The sequence below is a fragment of the Zootoca vivipara genome, chromosome 4 (genome assembly GCF_965207765.1).
Source record: "Zootoca vivipara chromosome 4, rZooViv2.hap1.1, whole genome shotgun sequence".
Classification (NCBI taxonomy): Eukaryota; Metazoa; Chordata; class Lepidosauria; order Squamata; family Lacertidae; genus Zootoca; species Zootoca vivipara.
The window spans coordinates 9,369,566-9,392,914 of NC_142587.1; the positions used below are offsets into that span (position 1 = coordinate 9,369,566).

At 38.7% G+C, this 23,349-nt stretch overlaps 1 protein-coding gene across 13 annotated transcripts in view; it reads right to left on the reverse strand.

Annotated features, from left to right (window-relative positions):
• The window catches only part of DACH1 (dachshund family transcription factor 1), a 321,117-nt gene that overhangs the window by 43,769 nt on the left and 253,999 nt on the right, over positions 1-23,349 (reverse strand). For all 13 annotated transcript variants that reach the window (XM_060273322.2, XM_088667469.1, XM_035114319.3 and 10 more), the window contains one exon: positions 1,185-1,336. In XM_060273322.2, the coding sequence (XP_060129305.1) occupies positions 1,185-1,336 (152 nt within the window). The remainder of the gene's footprint in view (positions 1-1,184; positions 1,337-23,349) is intronic.

Genomic DNA, 23,349 nt, shown 5'->3' on the forward strand with positions numbered 1-23,349 from the left:
GACATTAACATGGAATATTCTGTATATATCAATAAATTATCAGTTGCACATGACATGCTTTCTTTTCACCATATCTGAAATACTGATTAAATCTGTGATTAGAATAACACTACTGTTTTTGGATAAACAAATGATAACATGACTTTTTTGTAGTTTATGAGTATACTAACGCTCTAGATATATTCCTGCCTACCTGCATAAATGAGGTCCTGATGTGTGGAACAAGTTTCTAACAGTTCAACAGATTGAACCAAGCTTGGAAACTCAGCACTAAATGTAACGAACCTGATTAAATTAGTACAGAAGGAATTGAAGCTACTATTTATTCGTTAATCTAACAACTGTTTCTTCTCTTCTGTTATTTGTACTGGGAAAAACTTTCACAAAGATTCAATTTGAAGGTTTATACACAGAAGACACAGCTGGAAGGAGTATGAGATGGCTCCATTTTTTTATTTTTGCTGTTGATAAGTGCAACACAGAGCCTAGTGGTGGCAGAAATTCCACCAGCCCTGTGCGTGATCAGTATACTTGTGGGTAAGCCCCTTCTTATTCTCCACCTAATCTCAACTTTGCTAGCATGCCCTGTAATATGCTAGTCAAAACCCTGAATAATGTTCAAGTCAGACTGCAGTATACATACAATAGACAAGCTGACTGCTGCAAAGGAAATCTGCAGAAAATTTTGTAATGCCCTTTGAAGTCTATTCTTTGAAGATAGTACTGAAATGAGCTTATTTGTAACAGAAATGCTTTTCTTATTAATGTCTTTTATATTAAGGCATATTTTCCATAGATTAACATGTCATTTCCACCTTGGCATTAATTCAGTTTAAAATAACTATTTATTTTAGCAGGTTTTCTCTATTTAGCACCATCAAGAAAGTTAAACAGATCACTACAAATCATTACTGCGTAATAGAAAAAGCATTTTAGATAAAATACTGGAGCCACTTTCATCTAACTCTGCATCAGTTCAGCATTATGAGCCATATTTTATGTACTGCATTTAGATGGTTTTATAAACTCATTTGATTACTGTGCTGCCTTTAATACTTGAAATTCCTGAAAGAATTTTCCAGTGTCTTATGAACTAGTTAAAGCTCAACTGATTGTATTACTGTTGACGGTTCATTGACTGTTTTATCTGTATTGTTTTACACTGATCTGCAAAGAAGGCCTACCTGGATGTTAGTCAGAAGGGTTTCTATGGACGACAATCCATCAGGAAATAGAAAAGGAGATGGAAAACCTGGAGGTAGCGGCTGCCCATGCCCAGTTAGCGAAAGTTTGTCAAGGCTGTCTCTTGCGGTTGGTGTGGAGAGCGGGGTCTCATCTGTATGTGATTGAAACAAAAATATAGAACAAGTTACGCTTGTCTGTTTTTATTAGACCTCAGTAATGGCTTCCCTAGTGGTTTCCAGAACATTTATTGCAAATTGGTTCCTGCTATCAGGAGAAAATGCTTTCTGCTGAATTTTCTTTAATGAAAAAGCTGTGGAGATACAACAAGATAACATTAATGAGTAACTTTATAAGCCTTTTAAATGCAGTCTCTAATGAGACTGAGTTTACAGTGCCATAGAATCTTTTTAAAACAAATATTATCTCGCATATACTTGTGATAATATATTTAGGCTGACTTTATGGGTACCTTCCCAATTATCTCATTTTAGTCTGTGCACTATTTGGATTGACAATAGAATATTTCCGAGGATGATACATATTTTATATTGCAGCAGTGTGTTTTATGCGAAGATGATTCTCAATTAGTTAACCCATAATCAACCATCTCCTTGATTTAGGAAGTGCATGTAAAAATAAACTTCCATGGACACACACATACATAAAGGGGGCAAGGAGCTAGGGGGACACACACCCAGTGGTCCTGGCCACACGTTGCTGGATGGATGCTGCTGTCAGCTCCAACAACTATGATGGACATTGGGGAATCATTTCCAGATATTCCTCCCACTCCCCTGGTCCCAACAGTGTCCATCATCTCTTGAGTGGGGGCCTCATGAATGTGAACATTCATGCAGGTGCTCCTATACATGGCATTATTTCCACTGGAATTTATATTAAGACTGAGTGTTAAAAACAAAACAAAAAACCCAACTCCCCAAAGTTACATATTTTAATTACTCTTAGAAAGTAACACCTTTAACATATTTTTTTCTCCACTTTATGTGTAGGTGAGTATGTACAAAAGGTCCACTGGCAACTTGGGAGGTTTTCTATATACTTCATCATAATATTGCAGTTGCCTTGTCTCTCTTCTACAATCTAAGGAAAGGCTTTGAAAAATGTTGCTGCATATGCTCCTGATTTGTATATGAGATAAAACCGTGTCACACTGCATAAAAATCAAGGGAGAAATTCAGTGTCATAAACGCATAGCAGGTTGCCAGGAGGAACGACCTCCCTCTCCTCCCCAACATGCTGTTCTGGGGTTCACCCAGTGCCCCCCAGCCAACTTTGGAGGTAAGGGGTGCCCCATTGTGGGAGAAGAGGGGAAGAACTCTCTTGCTCAAAAATAAGCTCTGTTCTGTTGTTCATCCTCCATTTTCTGTTGTTCATCCTCCATCCTGCTTCCTCCCAGCTGCCTCCACTTCCACTGCTACCACTCTCACTTGTCTATCCTTTGCTGTCTCCTCCTTGCTCCTTCCAACAACCCCTTCTACCTGTTGCCTTGCCTCTTTCTTCTCATTTGCTGCACAGCCTCTGATTTGAACAGATCATAAAAGTAAAGCAGCAGTGTGAATCCAGCGTGTCGCACATCTGCACTACTGGATTCTAAGTCTTTCTTGGAATCCCCCTTCCACACCCTGATTTTTTTGTACTAGTGCAAACATCACCTAAGCATGCAGGTACCGCTTTCTTGTTGCTTAGTGGCCATGTTTTTGCAACAATACTGTTGACATGCATTAGAACAAGTAGTATCTGTCATCCTGTAAGTTGGATGTTCACACAGATTCATTACAGGCTCCTCCATACAATAGGTTTATTCAGCATTTATCCTGATATGCTTGTACAAACATTACACAGTGATTAGATATGCTTGGTCTTTGCTATGTTTTGCTTATTGGGTTCATATACTACAATGAACATTCACCCTGCATTCATTCAGATTTGCTTGCATCATGTTTACACATCTTCCTATTAATAATTTATCCCACATTTTCCAATGTATTTTCCCCCTCACTTTCCTACCTGCAAACAATTTCTTTGTAAAAATTAGTTTGTTGTGCTAAGGTGACAGAGCACTTTAATTGCTTTGAATCCTCCTGCAAAATACTTGCTTCACTTTGTCAATGACTACATACACATGTAGTGAGAAGCCATAGTTTAACCCTAAATGAATGAGCAGAAAGGGGCCTGTGCAAAGTGCCAGGCTCACACCCCCACCTCCACCCTTTCACAGATCCCTGGCTTTCACTGAAGACCAACTTCAAGCCATGGGTTATAAAGCTGGCTTGTTGAAACAAACTAGAGTTTATTGTAAATCACAATTCCTGGTTCACATGTAAGGATAAGCCAGGAGAAACTCAATCCTGATTTATTCACCCTCTTGAAGGAAAGGGAAGCACTTGAACCCACAGGGGCTCACGCACATCATGCTAAACCATGGTATATACACGGTATATACCATGGTATATACAAGTATAAACCTACAAGTATATACAAGCCTTTAAACTACCGTAGTACATAATTGTTAATAACTTTAAATATTTCTGCTATATTCACTGCAATGCTTGTGAAGGTTCTTTTACATTCTTTCCTCCAATCAAAAGCAAAAAATAACCTAAGCATTCCTAAAATGGTACTGAATTGCATTCATTCCAGTGACTAAACACCATTTTTACTGATTAACAGTGGTTTCATTGAACCACAGTGTAGAAATAAGAGACTTGAACTCAAGCTGAACTTATTTTAATGAATGTTTAATTTAAGGAAAAATAATCTGACATAAAGTGACTTTGTTTTCTTTATGTCCCATGTGAAATAAACTTTGAATGTGACTGTATTTGAAGCAAAACAAATGTACATATCATACACAGGAAGAGTGGATATTTGGGGATGTGAGATAAGCTATGACCGGTGGGAATTTTGAAAGGGGGTGAGGTTTTAAATGCAACAACAACACATACTGTAAATATTAGCCAATTAAAACACAACCATAGATCACAGTGGCAAAAGGATACTACTCTTGCCATTAAAGTACTTCAAAATATGTCCAAGAGCTCTCCATTACAATGCTGTTAACATTATGTTAAAGTGAATGGATGCTCAAGGCCTAAACCTCTTTGAACAAACCCATCCAAGGGACAATACACATTTCTGCTATAACCCTATTCATGCATTTCTGCCACACCTCCTACCAGCCTGATCATTTGTGAGCAGGAGCTCGGACATAGGGATTTCTCCTCACACAACCATGTGGGGAAAGGGATAATGTTGGGCTCGGGCTAAAAACATGGGGCCACATGTTTCCAAGTCCTTGTTATAAACCCATCCTCTCCTCTCAGAAGGCTTATTGAGGAACTGGGTAAATTGGTATGTTTATTTTGGAAGCCAACAACTGTTTGATATTATAATAGGGCATCCCTAATGCACAAAGTCAAGAATGGACACCCCCATTTTCATTCGAAAAATATTGGAGGGTATGAGCAGGTGGAAAACAGCTGTATGGATTGTTCTTTATTCTGAATGCAGAGATGTGATAGTGAATGAAATTAGGGCAGTAGCATTGTTCTGTTATTTGTTGTGGGAACATCCATTTAGCACATGTTAAATGCCCATTAAGTTGTGGGTTTGCATTTTCTTTGGAGAAGTGACAATGCAACAGAATTATATATATAAAGTCTGTAAGTTGTAAGTATGAAAAGAAATCAAGGTGCAGTAGTATCAAAAACACACATCACATACGGCAGACATTAAATCTGACACCTGGAAACAGTAACAATTATCACTGGAAGAGCAGAACTGCTCACTCAGGGCCCTACCACCACAACACCTTCCCTGAAGACTCCTAGAATCTGTAATCCTGCATGTCCATACAGACAATATTTGTTGGAAAGAATGTTTCAAACAAAAAGCTAGAATAATATGATGTATGAATCTAAGTGCCACTTTGATTTCTCCTTAAATTGTAATTAAGTACTTGAGATTATATGTGAAGGATAAGGAATATACATATTTTTGTGGATTTAGGTGCATATTAAATGTAAGGTTTTTGACATGTGTTTCATTATCAGTCTTAGAGAGTAATTATTTGCCCCAAAACAAAGCCCCAGGGAGAAAAAAATCCTCAAGTAGAACAGCTGGTATTTTGCAAGTCTCAGATGATGAAGATATAATATTAATGTGTGAAAACGATTGTATATTAAATGATCTTTTTTGTTTTTACTTAATTGTTAAATATTTTGTTTCAAACTTCAGTAGAAAAAAATGATCAAAATGGCATATTTAGAATATACATAAGCTGCTGCGTAGTAAATATTTAATTCTGAATATCAGAAAGAAAACATGGGTTTTAATTAATTAACTAACATAAATTCCTATATTGTTATAACTTAGCTTAATGGACAAAGTGCTAAGAGGACAAGAGGAAAGCCCCCTATACCAGCATAACAAGTTTGACTATTTAAGGAGTGACATTCTGAAATGGATGGGAATTGTGCTTCTGAACCTGTTGTCAATTGAGACCTGCAAACTGCAGATAACTCCAATACCGTTTTGCTATGTCTACGCAATTAAAAGACAGTTATCATAGCCCAGAGGAACTTCGCACCAGCAAGCAGGTTTCCATGCGTGTATCAGGAACTATGAGTGTAAATTAGATATATATCCAAATTAGAAGGTATATATCCATACAACATTACTTCCAAAGGATATAAGCACTGTATTCTCATTCCTGGTCTTCCAAAAGCAAGACTTGTGTGTTTGAGGACATTTTCCCCAAGCTTATTTACTATTACAACCCGAGTCCCCATAACTGAATACAGTTTGACAACCATACTAGGCGCTTCGGAAGGTGACAATTTGTGTAGGCCTGAAATAACCAAATCCCAAATAATTCATATCAACTGGACTGAGCCTAACTGCATACTCTTGGATACCCTTATCAACTTTCTGGTTCCTGTGAGGAGGAACTCCCACCCAATATGTGTTTCTGAATACATGGAGTATAGTAAGCAAAGCTTGATGCAAAAGGCTGAGATCCATTCTTCTCTTGGACACATGAGCCCTTGAACTCTCAAGGTTTTCCGTTATACAGTGGCAACCCCTAAACATGTTTACTCAGAGCTAAGTCTCACTGAATTCAATGGGACTTGCTCCTATGTATGTTTAGGATTACAGCCAGAGTTCATTAATCTACTGGGAAGTTCTTCTTGTGAGCAACACTGAAATGAATGGGGCTTGCTCAGTGGGGCTCTTATGCAGCTCCCTTTCATCCCAGTGAGTCTCAATGAGAACAACTTCCCTGAGAATTCCTATTGCACACAGCCCTCCACAAGACTACAAGCAAATACCTCAATGTGATGTGCTCATTTCATTGTTTGCTCTTATTATTCGCCTTTCACAGATATGCCAAAACTAAAAGGAACTAGCAATGTTAATCAGTGTGTTCATAAACAAAATTCAAAATGAAATCAGTATGCAGTTTTATACCTGATGTGATTTTTGTGGCAAGTGCATTCATCAAATGTCTGAAACAAGCTGACAAAATACTTCCATTAGCAAGTTTCCAGTGGTATTTTCATGCTTGATGTTCACTGAGAAAACGCTACACAAGTTTTAGCTCTATCTTTCACGCCGTATTTAATTATTCTCCATTCAAGTCAACGTTTGTGTTTGCTTCTGCTGCCGCAACACAGGCCTTCAAGTCAAGATTTTTCAACTGTACGCCTTTACATATTCAGATTTTATATATATTGTACACGGTACCGAAATAACCTCAACAGTATCCCATATTTGGATATAAGAGAGAAAAAATCCAGGATAGTTGCTGCAATACACCAGGAAACATTCTGATGGTGCCCTCCATGAGTTAAATATAAAATGCAGGAACTGTAAACTTGCGTTCTCAGGTCCTGTTCTTCACGCCTGGAAATTTCTTCCCAGAGATCAGCATTATTCTAATACCTTTATTAAAAGGTTTACAAAAGTAAAGCCATTCTTAAACCGAGGCGTGCTTTCCCTAATGAGATCTCCCGCCACTGATGCCCTTCCACCATTCAGCTTCCGTTCGTAGACCAAGCTGAAGTTCGCAAACTGGAACACTACTTCTGGTTTTGTGGAGTTCATAAACCGAATAGTTCGTAAACACGACTATTCGTAAACCGAGGTACCACTGTATTTCATAGAGTGAAAGCGGCTGTATCACTCACAACTCTGCACATAATGTACTTATGCTATACACCCCTTGCTCCCAGTTCAATTCTGAATAACCTAAGGTAAACAGATATTGTATCCATTGATTTAAGAGCATTAAATTTAGCAGTTACTAGTTTAACACAACCTGGAAATGAGACCATAAAATCTGACTAGCCTGCTTAAAGGCTGCTATCCTGTGCTCCCAGACTGGCGACAGAGCCAAAGAATACCTGCGATTACTCTCTGAACTAACTAATAAGGCAAATGAAGACTAATAAAGCAATGTAGAACTGGGATGGACCAGACTTTATTGGCTCCTTACATCCCTACTTGTGAATGAGTCATTCATATATATATATATATATATATATATATATATATATATATATACACACACACACACACACACACACACACAGTATATATATACACTATACAATCTCCCTCCCTCCCTTTTAGTAACGGTATATACTAAAATGGTATCATCACATAATCAATACAAAAAAAAATGGTATGTGGAATGAACAAACAAACCTGTCAAGTTAATAATACATTGAATTATTCTATGAACTGTGACCATATGATAAATTAATTTAATCATGACAACCAGATAGGGATACTGGTATTGCTTATAGCACTAAAGCCTCATTTGATTCTGCCATAATCCACGTAAGGAGGGAGAGGAGGGAAAGAAGAAATCAAAATCCTTAATAGAAGCCAGCTTGTAGAGAATATCAGGTTATAATGGCACTATTCAGAAAAAGTTGAATCTTTGTATTCATGTATGACTGAGGTTGTATTGCTTAAAGCATTTCTTTGTTACTAGTCCCTTATACTCCCTAGTCATAAAGAGAGCACAGACTTTGCACAATTAGGCTATTTAGTTCAATTATTTTATACGCATTTAATCTGTACTGGGTTGTGTTAAGGATACTACTAGTACTACTACTACTACTACTACTACTAATAATAATAATTTATTATTTATACCCCGCCCATCTGGCCGGGTTCCCCCAGCCACTCTGGGCGGCTTCCAACAAAATACCGGTATTGAAATACAGAAATCCATCAAACATTAAAAGCTTCCCTAAACAGGGCTGCTTTGAGATGCCTTCTAAATGTCTGGTAATTGTTGTTCTCTTTGACCTCTGGTGGGAGGGCATTCCACAGGGTGGGTGCCACTACCGAGAAGGCCCTCTGCCTGGTTCCCTGTAACTTGGCTTCTCGTAGCGAGGGAACCGCCAGAAGGCCCTCGGAGCTGGACCTCAGTGTCTGGGCAGAACGATGGGGGAGGAGACGCTCCTTCAGGTATACTGGACCGAGGCCGTTTAGGGCTTTAAAGGTCAGCACCAACACTTTGAATTGTGTTTGGAAACGTACTGGGAGCCAATGTAGGTCTTTCAGGACCGGTGTTATGTGGTCTCTGCGGCCGCTCCCAGTCACCAGTCTAGCTGCCGCATTCTGGGTTAGTTGTAGTTTCCGGGTCACCTTCAAAGGTAGCCCCACATAGAGCGCATTGCAGTAGTCCAAGCGAGAGATAACTAGAGCATGCACCACTCTGGCGAGACAGTCCACGGGCAGGTAGGGTCTCAGCCTGCGTACCAGATGGAGCTGCTAAACAGCTGCCCTGGATACAGAATTAACCCACCTCCATGGACAGCTGTGAGTCCAAAATGACTCCCAGGCTGCGCACGTGGTCCTTCAGGGGGCACAGTTACCCCATTCAGGACCAGGGAATCCTCCACACCTGCCTGCCTCCTGTCCCCCACAAACAGTACTTCTGTCTTGTTGGGATTCAATCTCGACTGTGACATAAGCAGTTTGGTAATCTGGGTCGGGGTATTTGGGGCAGGTGGCTTCCTAGGTTGGTTTCAGAATTGCCAGTGGCAAATTTAGCAATCTTTTGTGACCTCAAGGAAGTGATAGAAGAATGTAGGAAGATGCACTTTACTAATTAAAACAAGTAGTGCAGTTTTGTCTGCATTCGCTATGAGTGGATCTGCAGAATTTCAGACAGGCGTCTTAACCAGTCCTACGTGGATATTCAATCTGGGACCTTCCATGAATAAAGCACGACCTACAGTGAGATACAGTACATACTTTAACATCCTTCATTGGTATAGTATTATAGGCATGATAAAATCAGCCTGGGAGATATCTTCTTAAACACCTGCCCATATTCAGACTAATTTTTGTTTAGACTGTTGTGACTGCCTCGTTGAATGCTCCCCTCTTCTGCTATTCTCTCCCTTTCAAGTTGATTCAAAATACCCCTGCTGCTTATACAATACACTCTGTCTGTTCAGACTATCTCCTGTTGTTTGACCCCGTGACATCTCTTTGCTTCCCAGACCCTTAAATGGGAGGTGTCAAATGCTGTGTCAGTGTATATACGCCGTCCAGCTTTCCACCTCTGACTCACACCTCAGGACACCCTTTCTTCCTTGCTACCTTCTGCATTATTCCCAGCTCTATCTCCTCTTCCAATTCCATACATTCTGCCATACTATTCCCCATGCCTAGAACATTGTCAAGCAACCGTCTTTTTCATTCACCAAGTTGCCCCAAACAATCGTGGTTCCCCGACACATGATCCGCACCCATAAAGCAGGACAAGTTATAGATGACCTTGTTTATTTTGCCTTTAGTTTTATCTTACTGATGGATGTCCTTTTAGTCAAAGCAGACCAGTTCTTCATGCTTCCCTCACTGCTACCTTGGCTAAGAAAGAGAAACTAAGCACTGAAGTCTTAAGAGAACAACCTAAAACCACCAACACCTGATTCTTTTGTACAAATGAATAATTTCCAGGAAGTGCACAACACACACAAATACAAAGAACACAACATGCTGAACAGCATTAGATGAACTACAGGCAAAGCTTTCACGTAATCTCCTGCATCCCCCTCACAAAAAAGATGACTGTGAATTTAAATTATAATCCATATTACCATAGTAATTGCTGTAAAATTAATTCATTGTTATAGCGTTTGCAAGTCAACCTAAGCCCTGCTGTCATTTTAAAGTAATTTAGGACTCCTAAGCACTTTACTTACGGATAGTAGTCCTAGAGCCAAAGATGGGAGCAATTTATAACATCGTGTTTATAAAACTTTTACTGCAGCTGCAGTGTTGTGTAAAAAGTGGAACTACGGTATTTACAAGGGGTAATTCCCAAAAGAATTCTGTACAAAGATGCTGAGATCTTAAATTGATTCTTTTCTGTTCACAACATTTAGATCATCTGAATCCTTAAGATTTTTGTTTTCCTCCCGCTACACCCTTCCTTTTGTGGTACTATATTAGTATTTCAATGCAGCTTGCTAAACAGTCAAAAAGTTTTCAATACAGTAGGAACCAATGACATATCGAATGAATAGTTCAAAGTGAGCACACAAACAAGTGCTGTAATCATTTATTTCCATAATGAGTTCGAATATGTGATATTGTAAACAATATCATATTCTTTTCAGCCCTCAGAATTTCACAATGCAATCCCTTGCATATTTAATCTGAAGTAAATGTTACTTATCAGGTTTCATCCTTAGTCACAAAACGTTTAGGTGTATATTTACAGATTTATAGATTCTACTTAAGACACAAGCTAAATACTTATGCTCTTTGGGGCCATGTTGTTACATTAAAAAAAATGTTTCTGAAAGAAAGCCCACATAGGAATCTGACTTGAGAAATAGTATTTGTTGTGATTCTTCTGTTGAAGTTTACATTTGTATTTGAAATCCTTTGAAGGTTACAGGGTGAAACCTTCCAACAATACCTCGAAATCTTCTGGGACCAAATCCCATTATGTGGAGTTCAGTGAAGGGGGTAAACACTACCATAAAGAAATACAAATTGCACTTATTTCCCATTTAGCCAGTGTCACTAAAGTTCACCATTTAGAATTCTAACCAGTTAGAACTTCTTCTTGGAGGTCAAGTGTCTTGTGAACCATGTCATCTCATTGATGACATCATATCCCATCCATCAATTCTTCCAGGAGCACACTTGCCATCTGCTCGGCACACTATAATAACTTATTAGATATATTCACAGGGTAACAACCTGTACAATGACACTGTTATCTTAATGCTGGCACATATAGAGAGATAACAGTCATGGGTTGTGGGGTTGTTTTTTGCCATTGTAAAGCACTCCACACTCAAATCTTTAGAAGGTAACTTTGGTTATCTGTAGTAATTATTCAGTATTGATTGAGTTGATATAGTATTTATTCATAGATAGGGGACATTTCTTTCAAATGCTTCTTTACTATTTTAAATTGAAATAGGATCAATGAGACATACCACATCAGATATAGCCTACAGTGAAGCATTTCTATCTTCCCTGGTAAATATCATACACGAATAAAGATTCTCTAGAATAATGCTAAAAAAAATACACAAGCCAAAATATTTAAGATAGGCTTTTTTAAAAACCAAAATACATGATATTTCAAAATAATAATTTATCCCATGCCTGCATAATTGTCATTAATAAAAAGTAATTAATAGAAATAACCTTCAAACAAAAATCAATTAAACTTTTAAAATCATGTTTCAACAGAACAGCATACAATGCTATGTAAAAAGCACATGAACATTGCAATTTACTGAACGTTGCTCCCATATACCAATTCAAATAAGGGAGTTAAGAAGGATGGAGTTTTGGTTTATTGCACCCTAAAACTGTACAAGTTTAGTGTGTTGGCTGTTGCAACACACATGACATAATAAGGATCGGTCTAATACTCCCTCAATAGCTGAAAAATTGCTTTCCGGAAAAGGGCAATATTTGTTTTGCATTACAGAGAAATTTATCCTCTGTTCCTTCCTTTGGCTCGTCGTTTATTCCAGCTTACACTGTGATCAACATTGTACTAAAATAAAGTCAAGTACAACAGCCGCTCTCTGCCCATCAAAACTCACAGACGTCTGCCAAGCACTTGTAACAGCTGGTGTTACATTAATTAGTTTAAACTATTTATTTCATCCATCTCCAGAGCAGATTGAGCAAAAACATTAGAGATTATTCTAGCATCTGTAAGTGCCCTGCAAACATTAACCAACCAAAGTTAGAATATTAGTCGTTAGCTTAAAATATATGTGATTTAAGACTCTCTGCAGTCAATTACAATCATAAATAAAAAATTCGATGTTGCTACAGTATCACAGTGTATTTTATTGACAGTATTTTTACATAACCATGCCTTAAAGTTGTATTAGTCTTTTGTGTACACAAAGTTTCTTTGTCATAAGCAATATTAACCCCCCAAAATGCTATAATTCCTGGCAGCACAGATCATTAACAATATACAACACTGTGTGGGTGATTCAGTGGATTAGTCACTGGTTTTATGTCTAGTCTTGGAATTGAGCCCTAACTACAGTGATCAAAAGAGTGTTAGGAAACTGCTGTACAAAATCTCCATTAAAATTACTTTTTGGCCTCAGCTAAGTTTTAGTAGACAGCAGCATGAATCTTCTTTGTATGGGGATAATTTCTGAAGTTTGTGGTATCTTTCTTCCCCTTAAAGAAAGGTAAGGAATGAGACAAAGAAGGTGATTCTATTAAATGTACTGGTCTCAACCAACTCAGAGCTCCTGTCCAGAAGATGGCAAATGATAATCAAGTAGGTTCCCATTAAAATGCAAACCAAACTGAATTAATGACAACATCACCTGTCCTGTTGCAGAAAACTGGAGCCACAAGAGATTCCAGTAAATTCCCAATCCATCGCTGATCTGCAGCTTCACTGCCAAATTATTGGTGGCGTATCTGGTTAGTGACATGCCTACCTTTGTGGAGACGGGTGATTTATCGTCCAAAAACTGGTTCCAGCATGCAACTTCCCCACAGCCACCCAGAATGTACATAGTAAATTCAGGCTGCTCTTTAAAAATTATGCAGAAATGCAATAAAAACTAATAAATTGGACTTGTTAAATTCTTCTTGTCCTATGATTGCAATATGTACCCGACTATTCTATACCATCATGGGTCAGAAATTATATATAGGATTCCACCAATGATAACCAAACTCCTGCCAGCTACCCAGTGTCACCAGACCATGTCACATGATTATGTGACATATTTATTACTATGAAGACTTACAGTGAGTCAGGTTAACTATGCTGCTCACATCCGTGATGCTGGCCTGGCCTGGTTGACATGACACGGTGAGCCAAATAATAGCTTACAGGGACCATACAACCATACTCTGGCTGCTGTTCATGGTTGCTAAGACAAACTTACCTAGGAGCCATGCACAGTGGCAGTGAAAAGGCCCAGAGAAGAGCAAAGCAGCTGTGACCTCTTCTCCAGGGTTCACATATTTGCACGGTCCCAGTTAGCCAAAGTTTGGCTCACTGTGTTGTGCAAACCAGGCCAACAGTTAACTATTAAAAACTCCTTTTAAGCTTGATTGGCATCAATGTAAATTAGGAAGGTAATTATATACAATCTTATGTAATTGTCTTAAATGATGTTAACAACAAAATTTCCACTGTGGATCCTAAAATGCTCCACAAGCATATGATGCACGAGACTTGCAAAAAAGAGTAAAACTGGGACTTGTGTCTTCTTTTTGAAAGTGAAACTGCATCTAGGAACTCAATTTAATCAACATGTGCCGGGCAATTAAAAAAAAGGCTCACTATGTCTTCCCCAAACAACTCCTCCAGCTAGAAAAGCACATAGTTATATTGCCAGAGCTGCTACGGACTATGCCAAAACACACAGGAGAGATCATCAGCTCTTTCTCCGACTCAGTATTTACTTTTAGAATAACATAAAAGGCTTTCAAATTTTCCCCATTCTTTGGGAAGGTATCTCCCAAATACCAGGACTGTTTAGGTGACACAGATATTTTAGAACTGAGGATGCAGCTGTACTTTTTGATGTTGTCTAAACGTAGTACAATAATGTGGTGGCTATTGTATGTGGCACCACATTCAACTGCACCAGTAACATTCTACAACAAGGGTGCAGTACGTAGAGCAGGGCTTTCTGCCTTTTAAAGCTTCCTACCCATTTCAGTCTGTCTGGTACCATCATCACCAGGAAACAATCTATTTGCAGCATCATTTGGTTGTACCAGATCAGGGGTTTCAAACATAATTTAACCCGGAGAAGGGGAATGCATATGGTTCTACCTCTAAGTCTGAATGGAATTGCCTACAATTGGAGGAGAAAAGGCCTTGAAATGGTGTCCCCTTCCCTCAGTTTCTTAAAAAAAAGGTTAGTATAAGCATGGCCAATAGATCACTTGCTTGGGTTTTAGGCTTAATGTTGCATTTAAAATTTTGTAGCTCTTTAATGAAGTTCTGTCATGTTGAAATCTAATCGAGAGTCCTGTCATTCTTTTCGGCTAAGAGAGCAATGAATTTCCTTGTATCATCCCATAATCCAACCAACATCCCAGAAACAGATTAAATCCCAGCTCTGGAGTAGTAAAATTATGAAGCATCTTATTGTCTCAGTTATTCTCCAACATCTCCAGGGAGGGCCACCAGCAGATAGGTCAAGTGGTTCAGATTTTAGGAGGGTCCAGGACCAGTAGGGGTCCCAGACTTTTAGCTTGCTTTTTTAAAAAAAAAAATCCTGCATGCTCAAATTCAAAAAAATGTAAGCTCTGAAATGTGACCTCTCCCTGTCTCAAACAATATCTGTGAAATCAGCTAGCCTGGTTGACCGTCCCCGCCTTATAGCATTTCAGCCAATGGCTGAAGTCAGAGCTGTGATTGGCAAGTGACCATTTTGGACATCGCTAGGCAGAGCTAGGAATTTCTAGAGCTGCCTTTTCCTACTTCTTATTGATTCCCAGACATTGCATTTAATGGGGTGGGGGGGAGGGACTATGATTTTATGGGTTTCAGCAGAATGTGTGGCTACCTGCCCCCCTTTCTCTCTTTGTGCCCCTCCAGCATGAGAGCCATGATTTCAAAGAAACACATGAAGTCATCACTTAAATTAAATTAAATTAAACAATTTCAATGATGATGACAAAATGTGCATGTGTAGCTTTTTAAAAAATGCAAATATTAGCATTTTATACATTTTACCTATTAAATAATACTTTAAATAAATATAAAAGTGCACATGCATCTTATGATACAATTGAAACGTGTTGATGGCTGTTTTCTAAATATTAAGAGCTATATAGGTTAATTTTTTCCTGGGCTGCTGAACGGGGCAGTTTATTTGTCTAATTCACAGCCTGTTTTGAATTTGCTCCTTCCTAGCATCCTGTACTCACTTTTCTTGGACTAAAGCTGTGGTCCTAATCCCATTTATTTGGGATTAAACCACACTGAATTAAATTGGATTTACATTTGAATGTGAGCAGATCAGGGGAAGGAAGCTGCAAGCTGTGCCACAACTTACCGTCCCCACTCACTCTCGGAAACAGGGCCAGATTTCAGTTTGATGACGCCCTAAGCTACTGAAGGTAATGGGGGCCCTTTATATGTCCACCTGTCCTTTGTCAACAACAAATTGCCATTGTTTTTCTGTGCTGAGTATATGCTATATGGGAATTTATGGACCTAAAGCCATTGCCACTGTTGCTCTCTGTAGGTTTTATTTTATTTGTTTTTTATCTTATATTTTGGAAATGTACATCCAGTTTTTTTCTTTTAATTTTTTTGGGGCCCCAAAGCTATAGCTTCTTTAGCTTATACGTAAATCCGGCACTGCTCTGAACCCAAACCCCTATCACCATACACGGGTTTACTCTCTCTTTTCTAATCAGTGATATTAGACTATCATGGCAGCTTTTTGTGTCTTTAACCGGAAGTGTTCAGCACACCTTTCACTGTCATTACCAACCACCAGAACTGATCTCTGAGCAGCCTGTCCTTGTGCTGATGGAGCTATCCTTGCTAGGCGAGATCACTCGGGGAAATGCTTGAGCATGAATCAACAGGTGAAAGGGCCTGCATTCAATTCCTCACTGCTGTGAGGCAATTACTACTGTGGATAATGGTAGCTAGCCAACTACTTGGTCATTATTCCAGGTCCCTGATGGCAATCCTCCATTTTGGGAACGACTGGTGCTAATGCAGATATTAATGCCTCACAGTGAATGTGGATCAGATACAACCTCATGTTCAGACCTAAATTGCTTAGCTCACAGGGATATAACTGTTTCGTTAGTCAAACTTTACATTATATAAGAAATATAAGACCAAATATAGGAACACACAAAGTTATGTTGTACTTATGGTGCGAGTTTTCAATATAGAAGCATTCTGTAAACAAGAATAAAACTGTCTTTAATGTCAAGGTTTTTTTGCCCTTCTCTTCCAGCCAATTTCATTGGTTGTAAGTCACTTGGTTTGCCTTGGACAGGATAACAAATAAAATAAAAATAATTTATCAGACTTCTTTACAAACCTCCCCTTTAATAAATGCTCCTTCCTCAGTATACACAATGAAAATTTAAAATGCCATCCAGAAATTATCAGCGTACTTATGAATAATCAGCAGCAAAATGTTAACATGTTCCCAATTCAGTATCTGCTTTTACCTTTGTACTGTGTAGCTCAAATATTCATAATAATTGCCATTTAAATGGTTAAATATATTAGGGCAAGCAGCCAATGCCTATTTTCATTTTCCTCCCCCCACCCCAGCTTCTTCTTCATAGATTTTCTTTTATGCAATAGGAAAGTTAATTCTTAAACTTTGTCACAGAACCCTTTGTTCCTGCTGAAGTCACTTTGCTTGTTTCTCCTACAGTAAGGACACCAAATCCTAAAAGCTGGCAAGAATGCATATGTTTATTTCACCATTGCTCTGCAATTACTGAATGCCACTTAATTATAGCAACAGATGCTCGAGTGTAGGAACCAGAAAAATCAAACGCCTCATTTCCAGGTTATTTTTTTCCATTGCTTCTGCCAACAGCAGATGTGTGAGCCCCTTGTGCTCTGGCGTAAATACTTATCAAATCCTAACAGGTCACCTATGTCACAAACAACATTTCAGATGCAACTGTTTCACCTGATAATAGGCTCTGAAAATAAAACTGTGAGCTGTAAATACAATGTATTCGGAATGAAATGCCATAATGTGAAATTGCTTTTTCTCTAGCTACATAAGAAGTCCTTGACAGTTTTTGGCAGTGATAAATCACCCTCCCATTAATTGTCTCCTCTCTCATTGTGAGGTGAGCTGCTAAAAGGGGCAGTCAACAAAAATGACTTAAAGGACAAATTTTGGCAAAAAAGACAATGAAGAAATCTGTCATTGCTCTGCCTCCAGTAAACTGTCATGGAACAATCAAAATATATGTAACTGAAGTGTTTATGTCTTTTTTAGAAAGGTTATAGGATGATACATTTTCAGATAAAACAGAGGAATGAGGGGGTCTGAGGTAGATGGCGTCTAAAAGATACGTTCCGTTTCTGCTTCTACGACCATCCACACCCCCAATCTATGGCAATGTTATTAAATGTTTCTGGTACATTTGTTGGGTACACCCTAGGCTTCCTGCTACTATTGCCATTAGTATTATTAATATTTAGAGGGGGAAATGGAGAGCCAATAACATGGAATCGTTTAATACTGTACAGTTTAGGAGTGGTGATTCTGTCATTTCCCCCATACTCTGAACTCTCATTCATACCAGTGGGCTCTCTGCATTCAGCATCTTACGGATTTCAGGCCTTCATTACTGTAAGCCAGATTCTTACCAGGAAGTCTCCAGGTTTGGCTTAAATTTTCAACAAAGTTGTTTGGCAAGGGTAGAGCAGTTCTCCCTATTCTCTCTACCCATATACTTCAGATACATGTGATTATTCATTGGAAGCACCTCCTGGTTCAACGTGATGATTATTATTATAAAGGTTTAGGGTGCCTTTGAATAGGTCTGCACCTGACCATTTGCTTTTGTAAAAGGTAAGTTGTGACATGTTAGATGCTGAAACGATGCTCCACAATACAGGTTCAAATATCCATTTAATTTCTATATCCACTTTCGGGGGGGGGGTATGAAAAATTATTGTAAGACAAAATGTGCCTCAAAGACAGAAATATTGGAATATTGGACTGAATTTGGTGTTCACATTCAGGACACAATCCTACATTTCAAATAAAATCTGGTTTCAAGGGGCTAAGGGAAGGCAGAACACACAAGCTGGAATCTCCTTTGAATATTGAGGTAGCATAATAATGATTAAGGATGGGATAAGGTATTGTGATAACTAAAGAGAGGCCTCTTGGATGCTGTTATTTTTTATTTATATAAATATATTTATATTCTTGTATTCTTAACTTAAAAGCACTTCAAATGATAAAGCTAAGTATAACAACACATACTGTAGTACGTCTACCTCTGCGACCGCTTCGGCGAGCAACCGCCGCGGACCTGGAAGTGTTTACATCTGGGTTCTGCGGCGTTGGATGCGCAGACGCGATCTGCGCAGCTCGCGCATGCACGGAAGCGCTCTATCGGCGCTTCGCACACACACAGAAGCGTGCCTTCGGCGAGCGACCGCCTCCGCGGAACGGATTGCGGTTGCAAACCGAGGTACCACTGTAGTAAAAAACTCAAAAAGTAAACAGTAGACAATATCATATTCTAAGAAGAAGACGTCTGTTCAAAAATCAGTACAATAAACACAGGCATAATAGACATCTACACACAACATCTATAGCATGCATGAATAAATGATCAACAAGTTATTCTGAGTTTTATGTCTGAAACTATTACTAAACAGATTTCTGTGAAATATAACTGTCAGTCAAAAAGCAGATAAAACTTTAACAAAACCCTTATTTTGGCAAACTTTGTGTTCTAAGATGGGGAGAGAGATACGGTAAAAGATATTCTGCTAATCGATATGGCTTAGACCAGGAAACACAACTATAAAGAGGAAGCAAATATCAAACAAGGAGAGAAAAAAACCTTGGAAACTTTCAAAATCTTCCAATATGGTCTGGTTATTTATTTTGCGATATATCACTTAAATGTAGATAAATGTACTGTGTGTACTCCTTTTAATGTCTCTTGGATGTCAACGATGGAGAAGAATAGAGGGATTGAAGTTTTTCTGTTTTGCTTTTTTGGTGATGAGCCAGTTTGAGAGCTTGCTGTGAGCATATGGAGATAGCATATTTGCAAGTCCATCTCTAGAGGATTGCAAAAGGCCCTTAGCTTGTGAAAAACAGCAATGTTATTTTTTTTTAACGTTCCCTATATTTAGAGATTAAATCGCTCACTGCACAAACCCATTTGGAGCAGGCGAGAAGGTGAAAAGGATAATCAGTACAGTCACTGGTCCGTGTTTCCTAAACGCTTTTGAAAACATTACTGTGCGCAGGCATAAAATTAGCGGCAGGACCTTAAAAAGGCTGGCATTTAGCATGACTTTTTGGAAAGTGACACCCTCATTTTTTTCTTGTAGGATATCATTAAATTTCAATCGCCCTATGGCAGTGCCTTTCCATTAATAACCAATTCACTGTGTCACTTTGGCTCTCCTTTGAAATAATGAGCCTTTGCTTCGCTTTAATAAATTTAAACATATTCTCAAGGCCAGAGAAGATAGGAAACCGCAGATGGGCTGAGAAAAACACGATTCATAAATCCTTAACTGCCTGAGATCGTTGAGAGCAAAACAAAGTAACACTCGTAAAATATTAAACAATCCCAGCTGTATGAGTGAAGCTTCATTAACAAAAATGGACTATTTACTGCCTTCTCTAGAGCCTGTGGGTGGAAGGATTGGAAGAAGTAATCTTTAGAAAAACACTGTCATCCTCATTTTGATTCTCTAATCAACTGATGGCAGGATAGGCACACTTATTTAGCAAGCTTGTATAAAACAGTGGTTTGTTTGTGTTACAGAAAAAAATATACTGTATGTTCCTGCATATAAGACTACTTTTTAACCCAGGAAAATCTTCTCAAAAGTCGGGGGTCGTCTTGTACGCTGGATCGTATTTCTTAAACGGCGAGTATATCCCAAACTCTATATTGTAACTGGAAAAGTTGGGGGTCGTCTTATGCGCCCAGTCGTCTTATATGCCGGAATACTTTATACTTATACGCCGGTAGACTTTTATTGGTTCAATACCACGAATTGTGCTACCTGATTGTTACCGCCACCGAAATAAAAGAATGTAAGAACTTGCCACCTATTTTGTCATCCAATGCAGCCACTGAAACTGTTCTTGAGCTTACAAGTTATGCATGACAAACTCTATTCAAATCACTAGAGGACTCCTGCCACACTCTAAGAAAAACATGGCAGTACGAACCATGGCAGGGAAATCAAGCAATGCCAGTTGTCTTTGCTAGGCAGTCTCGATCGTTTATTTTAAAATGTTACTCTTCTTATAGGGTTATACAAAAAGCAAATCCTTCCATCATTAATTAGTACAAAAATGCTGTAATCAAGTAGACATTTGGCTTGGGGGCTGCAAAAGTAAGTATGCATGCTAACTATGGCATATGGCTTAGTGGGGCTTACTCCTGTGTTTAGAAAGGTACAGAAGAAAGCTGCCCTGAAAGAGTTGTAGCTCTTTTCCAATGGGGATTAATGTGGTCTTCTTCCTGGTGTATGCACTGCAAATTTATGTCACTTATAAAGCCCCAAAGTATTTCACTTTGCACAAGCATTAACACAATTCTATCTAAAATAATACAAGCTCCTTGGGGCAGTGCTTATGTTGCTCAGCCATACACAGTGATAACTGTTATTAATACCCTTTGAAGATCTTCCTAGTTCTAGAAAGGCTTCATTCTGTCCATTTGCACCTTTGAAGGCTGTTACAAGAGTATCTATTTAAGGCTATACATTATACTGTGCAGCAGCAAATAGAAGACAACTCCCCGTACCCTGTCTTGCAACCATCAGAAGACCCACAAAAATACCCAAGAACAATTTAAAAAGACTCGTAGAGAAGCTTACTCAGCAGAATATAATTTTCTAATAAAAGAATGTAGAATTGTGTTGCTGATTCTTTGGTATTCCACAAACCTATGGTTCTCTGAAACATAATGCATCTGTTATGATCCATTAGGCCCTCAGTATGCTTACAAGAGCCTCTAAAATAAGGGGAAATAGGATACTTCCACTTTTCTGATAACTGGGTGTTGTTTATTAATTTATGTAAAAACTGTTGCATCCTAAAGTTGCACACTATATCAGTATGGTATAAAGACCAACGGAAACTGATGTGAAATATTGTTATAACCAATGATGTAAATTTAATATAAACTATTAATTAAAAAATGAATGAAAGTCCTTATGCATTCTATAAAACAAGAAACATTGTTCCAGTTCATATTAGGGCTTTTGAAAGTAAATGAAAGTGGTTCTACCAGCTGATAATGGAATTTAGTTTTAGGCTTCTTGTTTTCTAAAACAAAAAATATTGACATTTAGCAGAAGTTAAGAAACATCCCCAGGGGAAAAACTTTGCTCCATGCAATCTGAGTCATATTTACTTCAAGAAAAGCATCTGACGCAACAAAATTCTCAATCTATAGTCAAATCACATGTAACAATGAAAAACGTATGTACGGTAGGAAATGCTGAAGTTTATTCATACTTTTGAGCCTAAATTTCCCTTTGTGGCATTACAAAATGGTCAATGTATATTAAAAGTTTTGTAGAATGGCATTCTACTTTTTGGGACATGGGTGGCACTGTGGTCTAAACCACTGAGCCTTGGGCTTGCCGATAAGAAGGTCGGCGGTTTGAATCCCCGCAATGGGGTGAGCTCCCGTTGCTTGGTCCCAGCTCCTGCCAACCTAGCAGTTTGAAAGCACGTCGAAGTGCAAGTAGATAAATAGATACTGCTCCGGTGGGAAGGTAAACGGCGTTTTCGTGTGCTGCTCTGGTTTCGCCAGAAGCGGCTTAGTCATGCTGGCCACATAACCTGGAAAAAATGTCTGCGGACAAATGCTGGCTCCTTCGGCCAGTAAAGTGAGATGAGCGCTGCAACCCCAGAGTCGTCTGGGACTGGACTTAACTGTCAGGGGTCTTTTGCCTTTACCTTTTTATTCTACTTGTTAACAGAGATGTAACACGTCGCATCATTTTTACAACCCCATCTCCACTCGCATACCATAAAACAAGTGTCATAGGGGGGTCTGCCCACCAATAGTGCAGCTGGCTACCTTACAATCCCAACTTTATATTACAGTATGCAGGATAACTGCCACAGATAACTTTGATTAAAAAACCATTTAAGTTTCAAATAAATAACACCTTTGTATACTTTATGACCTACAGGGGGAAAAACAAAGAATGAGCAGAATAATGGCTTGAAAATCAATTCTTTAAAGATGTATTATTATTATTATTATTATTATTAATAATAATAATAATAATTATTATTATTATTATTATTATTAAAATGTTGCTTTAAATGAAGTGTCTGTACAGTTGCTCTAGTCCTTGCCGCTACACTAAACCATGAGCCAGGGTCCCATGTTAAACTCCACCCTAGTTAAATCACAAGCTGGTCAGAGGACTTCAGCTGAAGTTGTTTCTCTGGTCAGTTCATCTTCTCCTCAACTACCTTGCAAGCTTTATTGGGCTCAGGCCAGGGGCTGTCTTTAGGTGAATGGACAACTGCTGACATTTTGACTTCAGATCGTCCCATAGAGTCTTCTTCTTTATCAGCTACCTGTTGCCACAATGCTCTGCCAGATCCTAGTCCCATCTCTGGACTCTGGCTGCTTCTGCTCTCAGCTTGAAACTCTCCAAGTTTCCCTCTTCAAATTCCCTCTGAATTTTGTTCAGTCTTCCAAAGCCTGTCTGACTGCCCCTTAGACACTGCTGTGTTTACCCTATTATTCTTTTCAGTTCAGGACCCTACAGTCAATCCCACGGTTCTCGCTGGAATCCTGCAATTTCATTGGCTTATAACTATGGACCATTAGACATGGATGGGTTGCCTTACAAAAGGACCTCTCTCACTCTGGCATTTCGAATTCTACTGTCTGGGACAG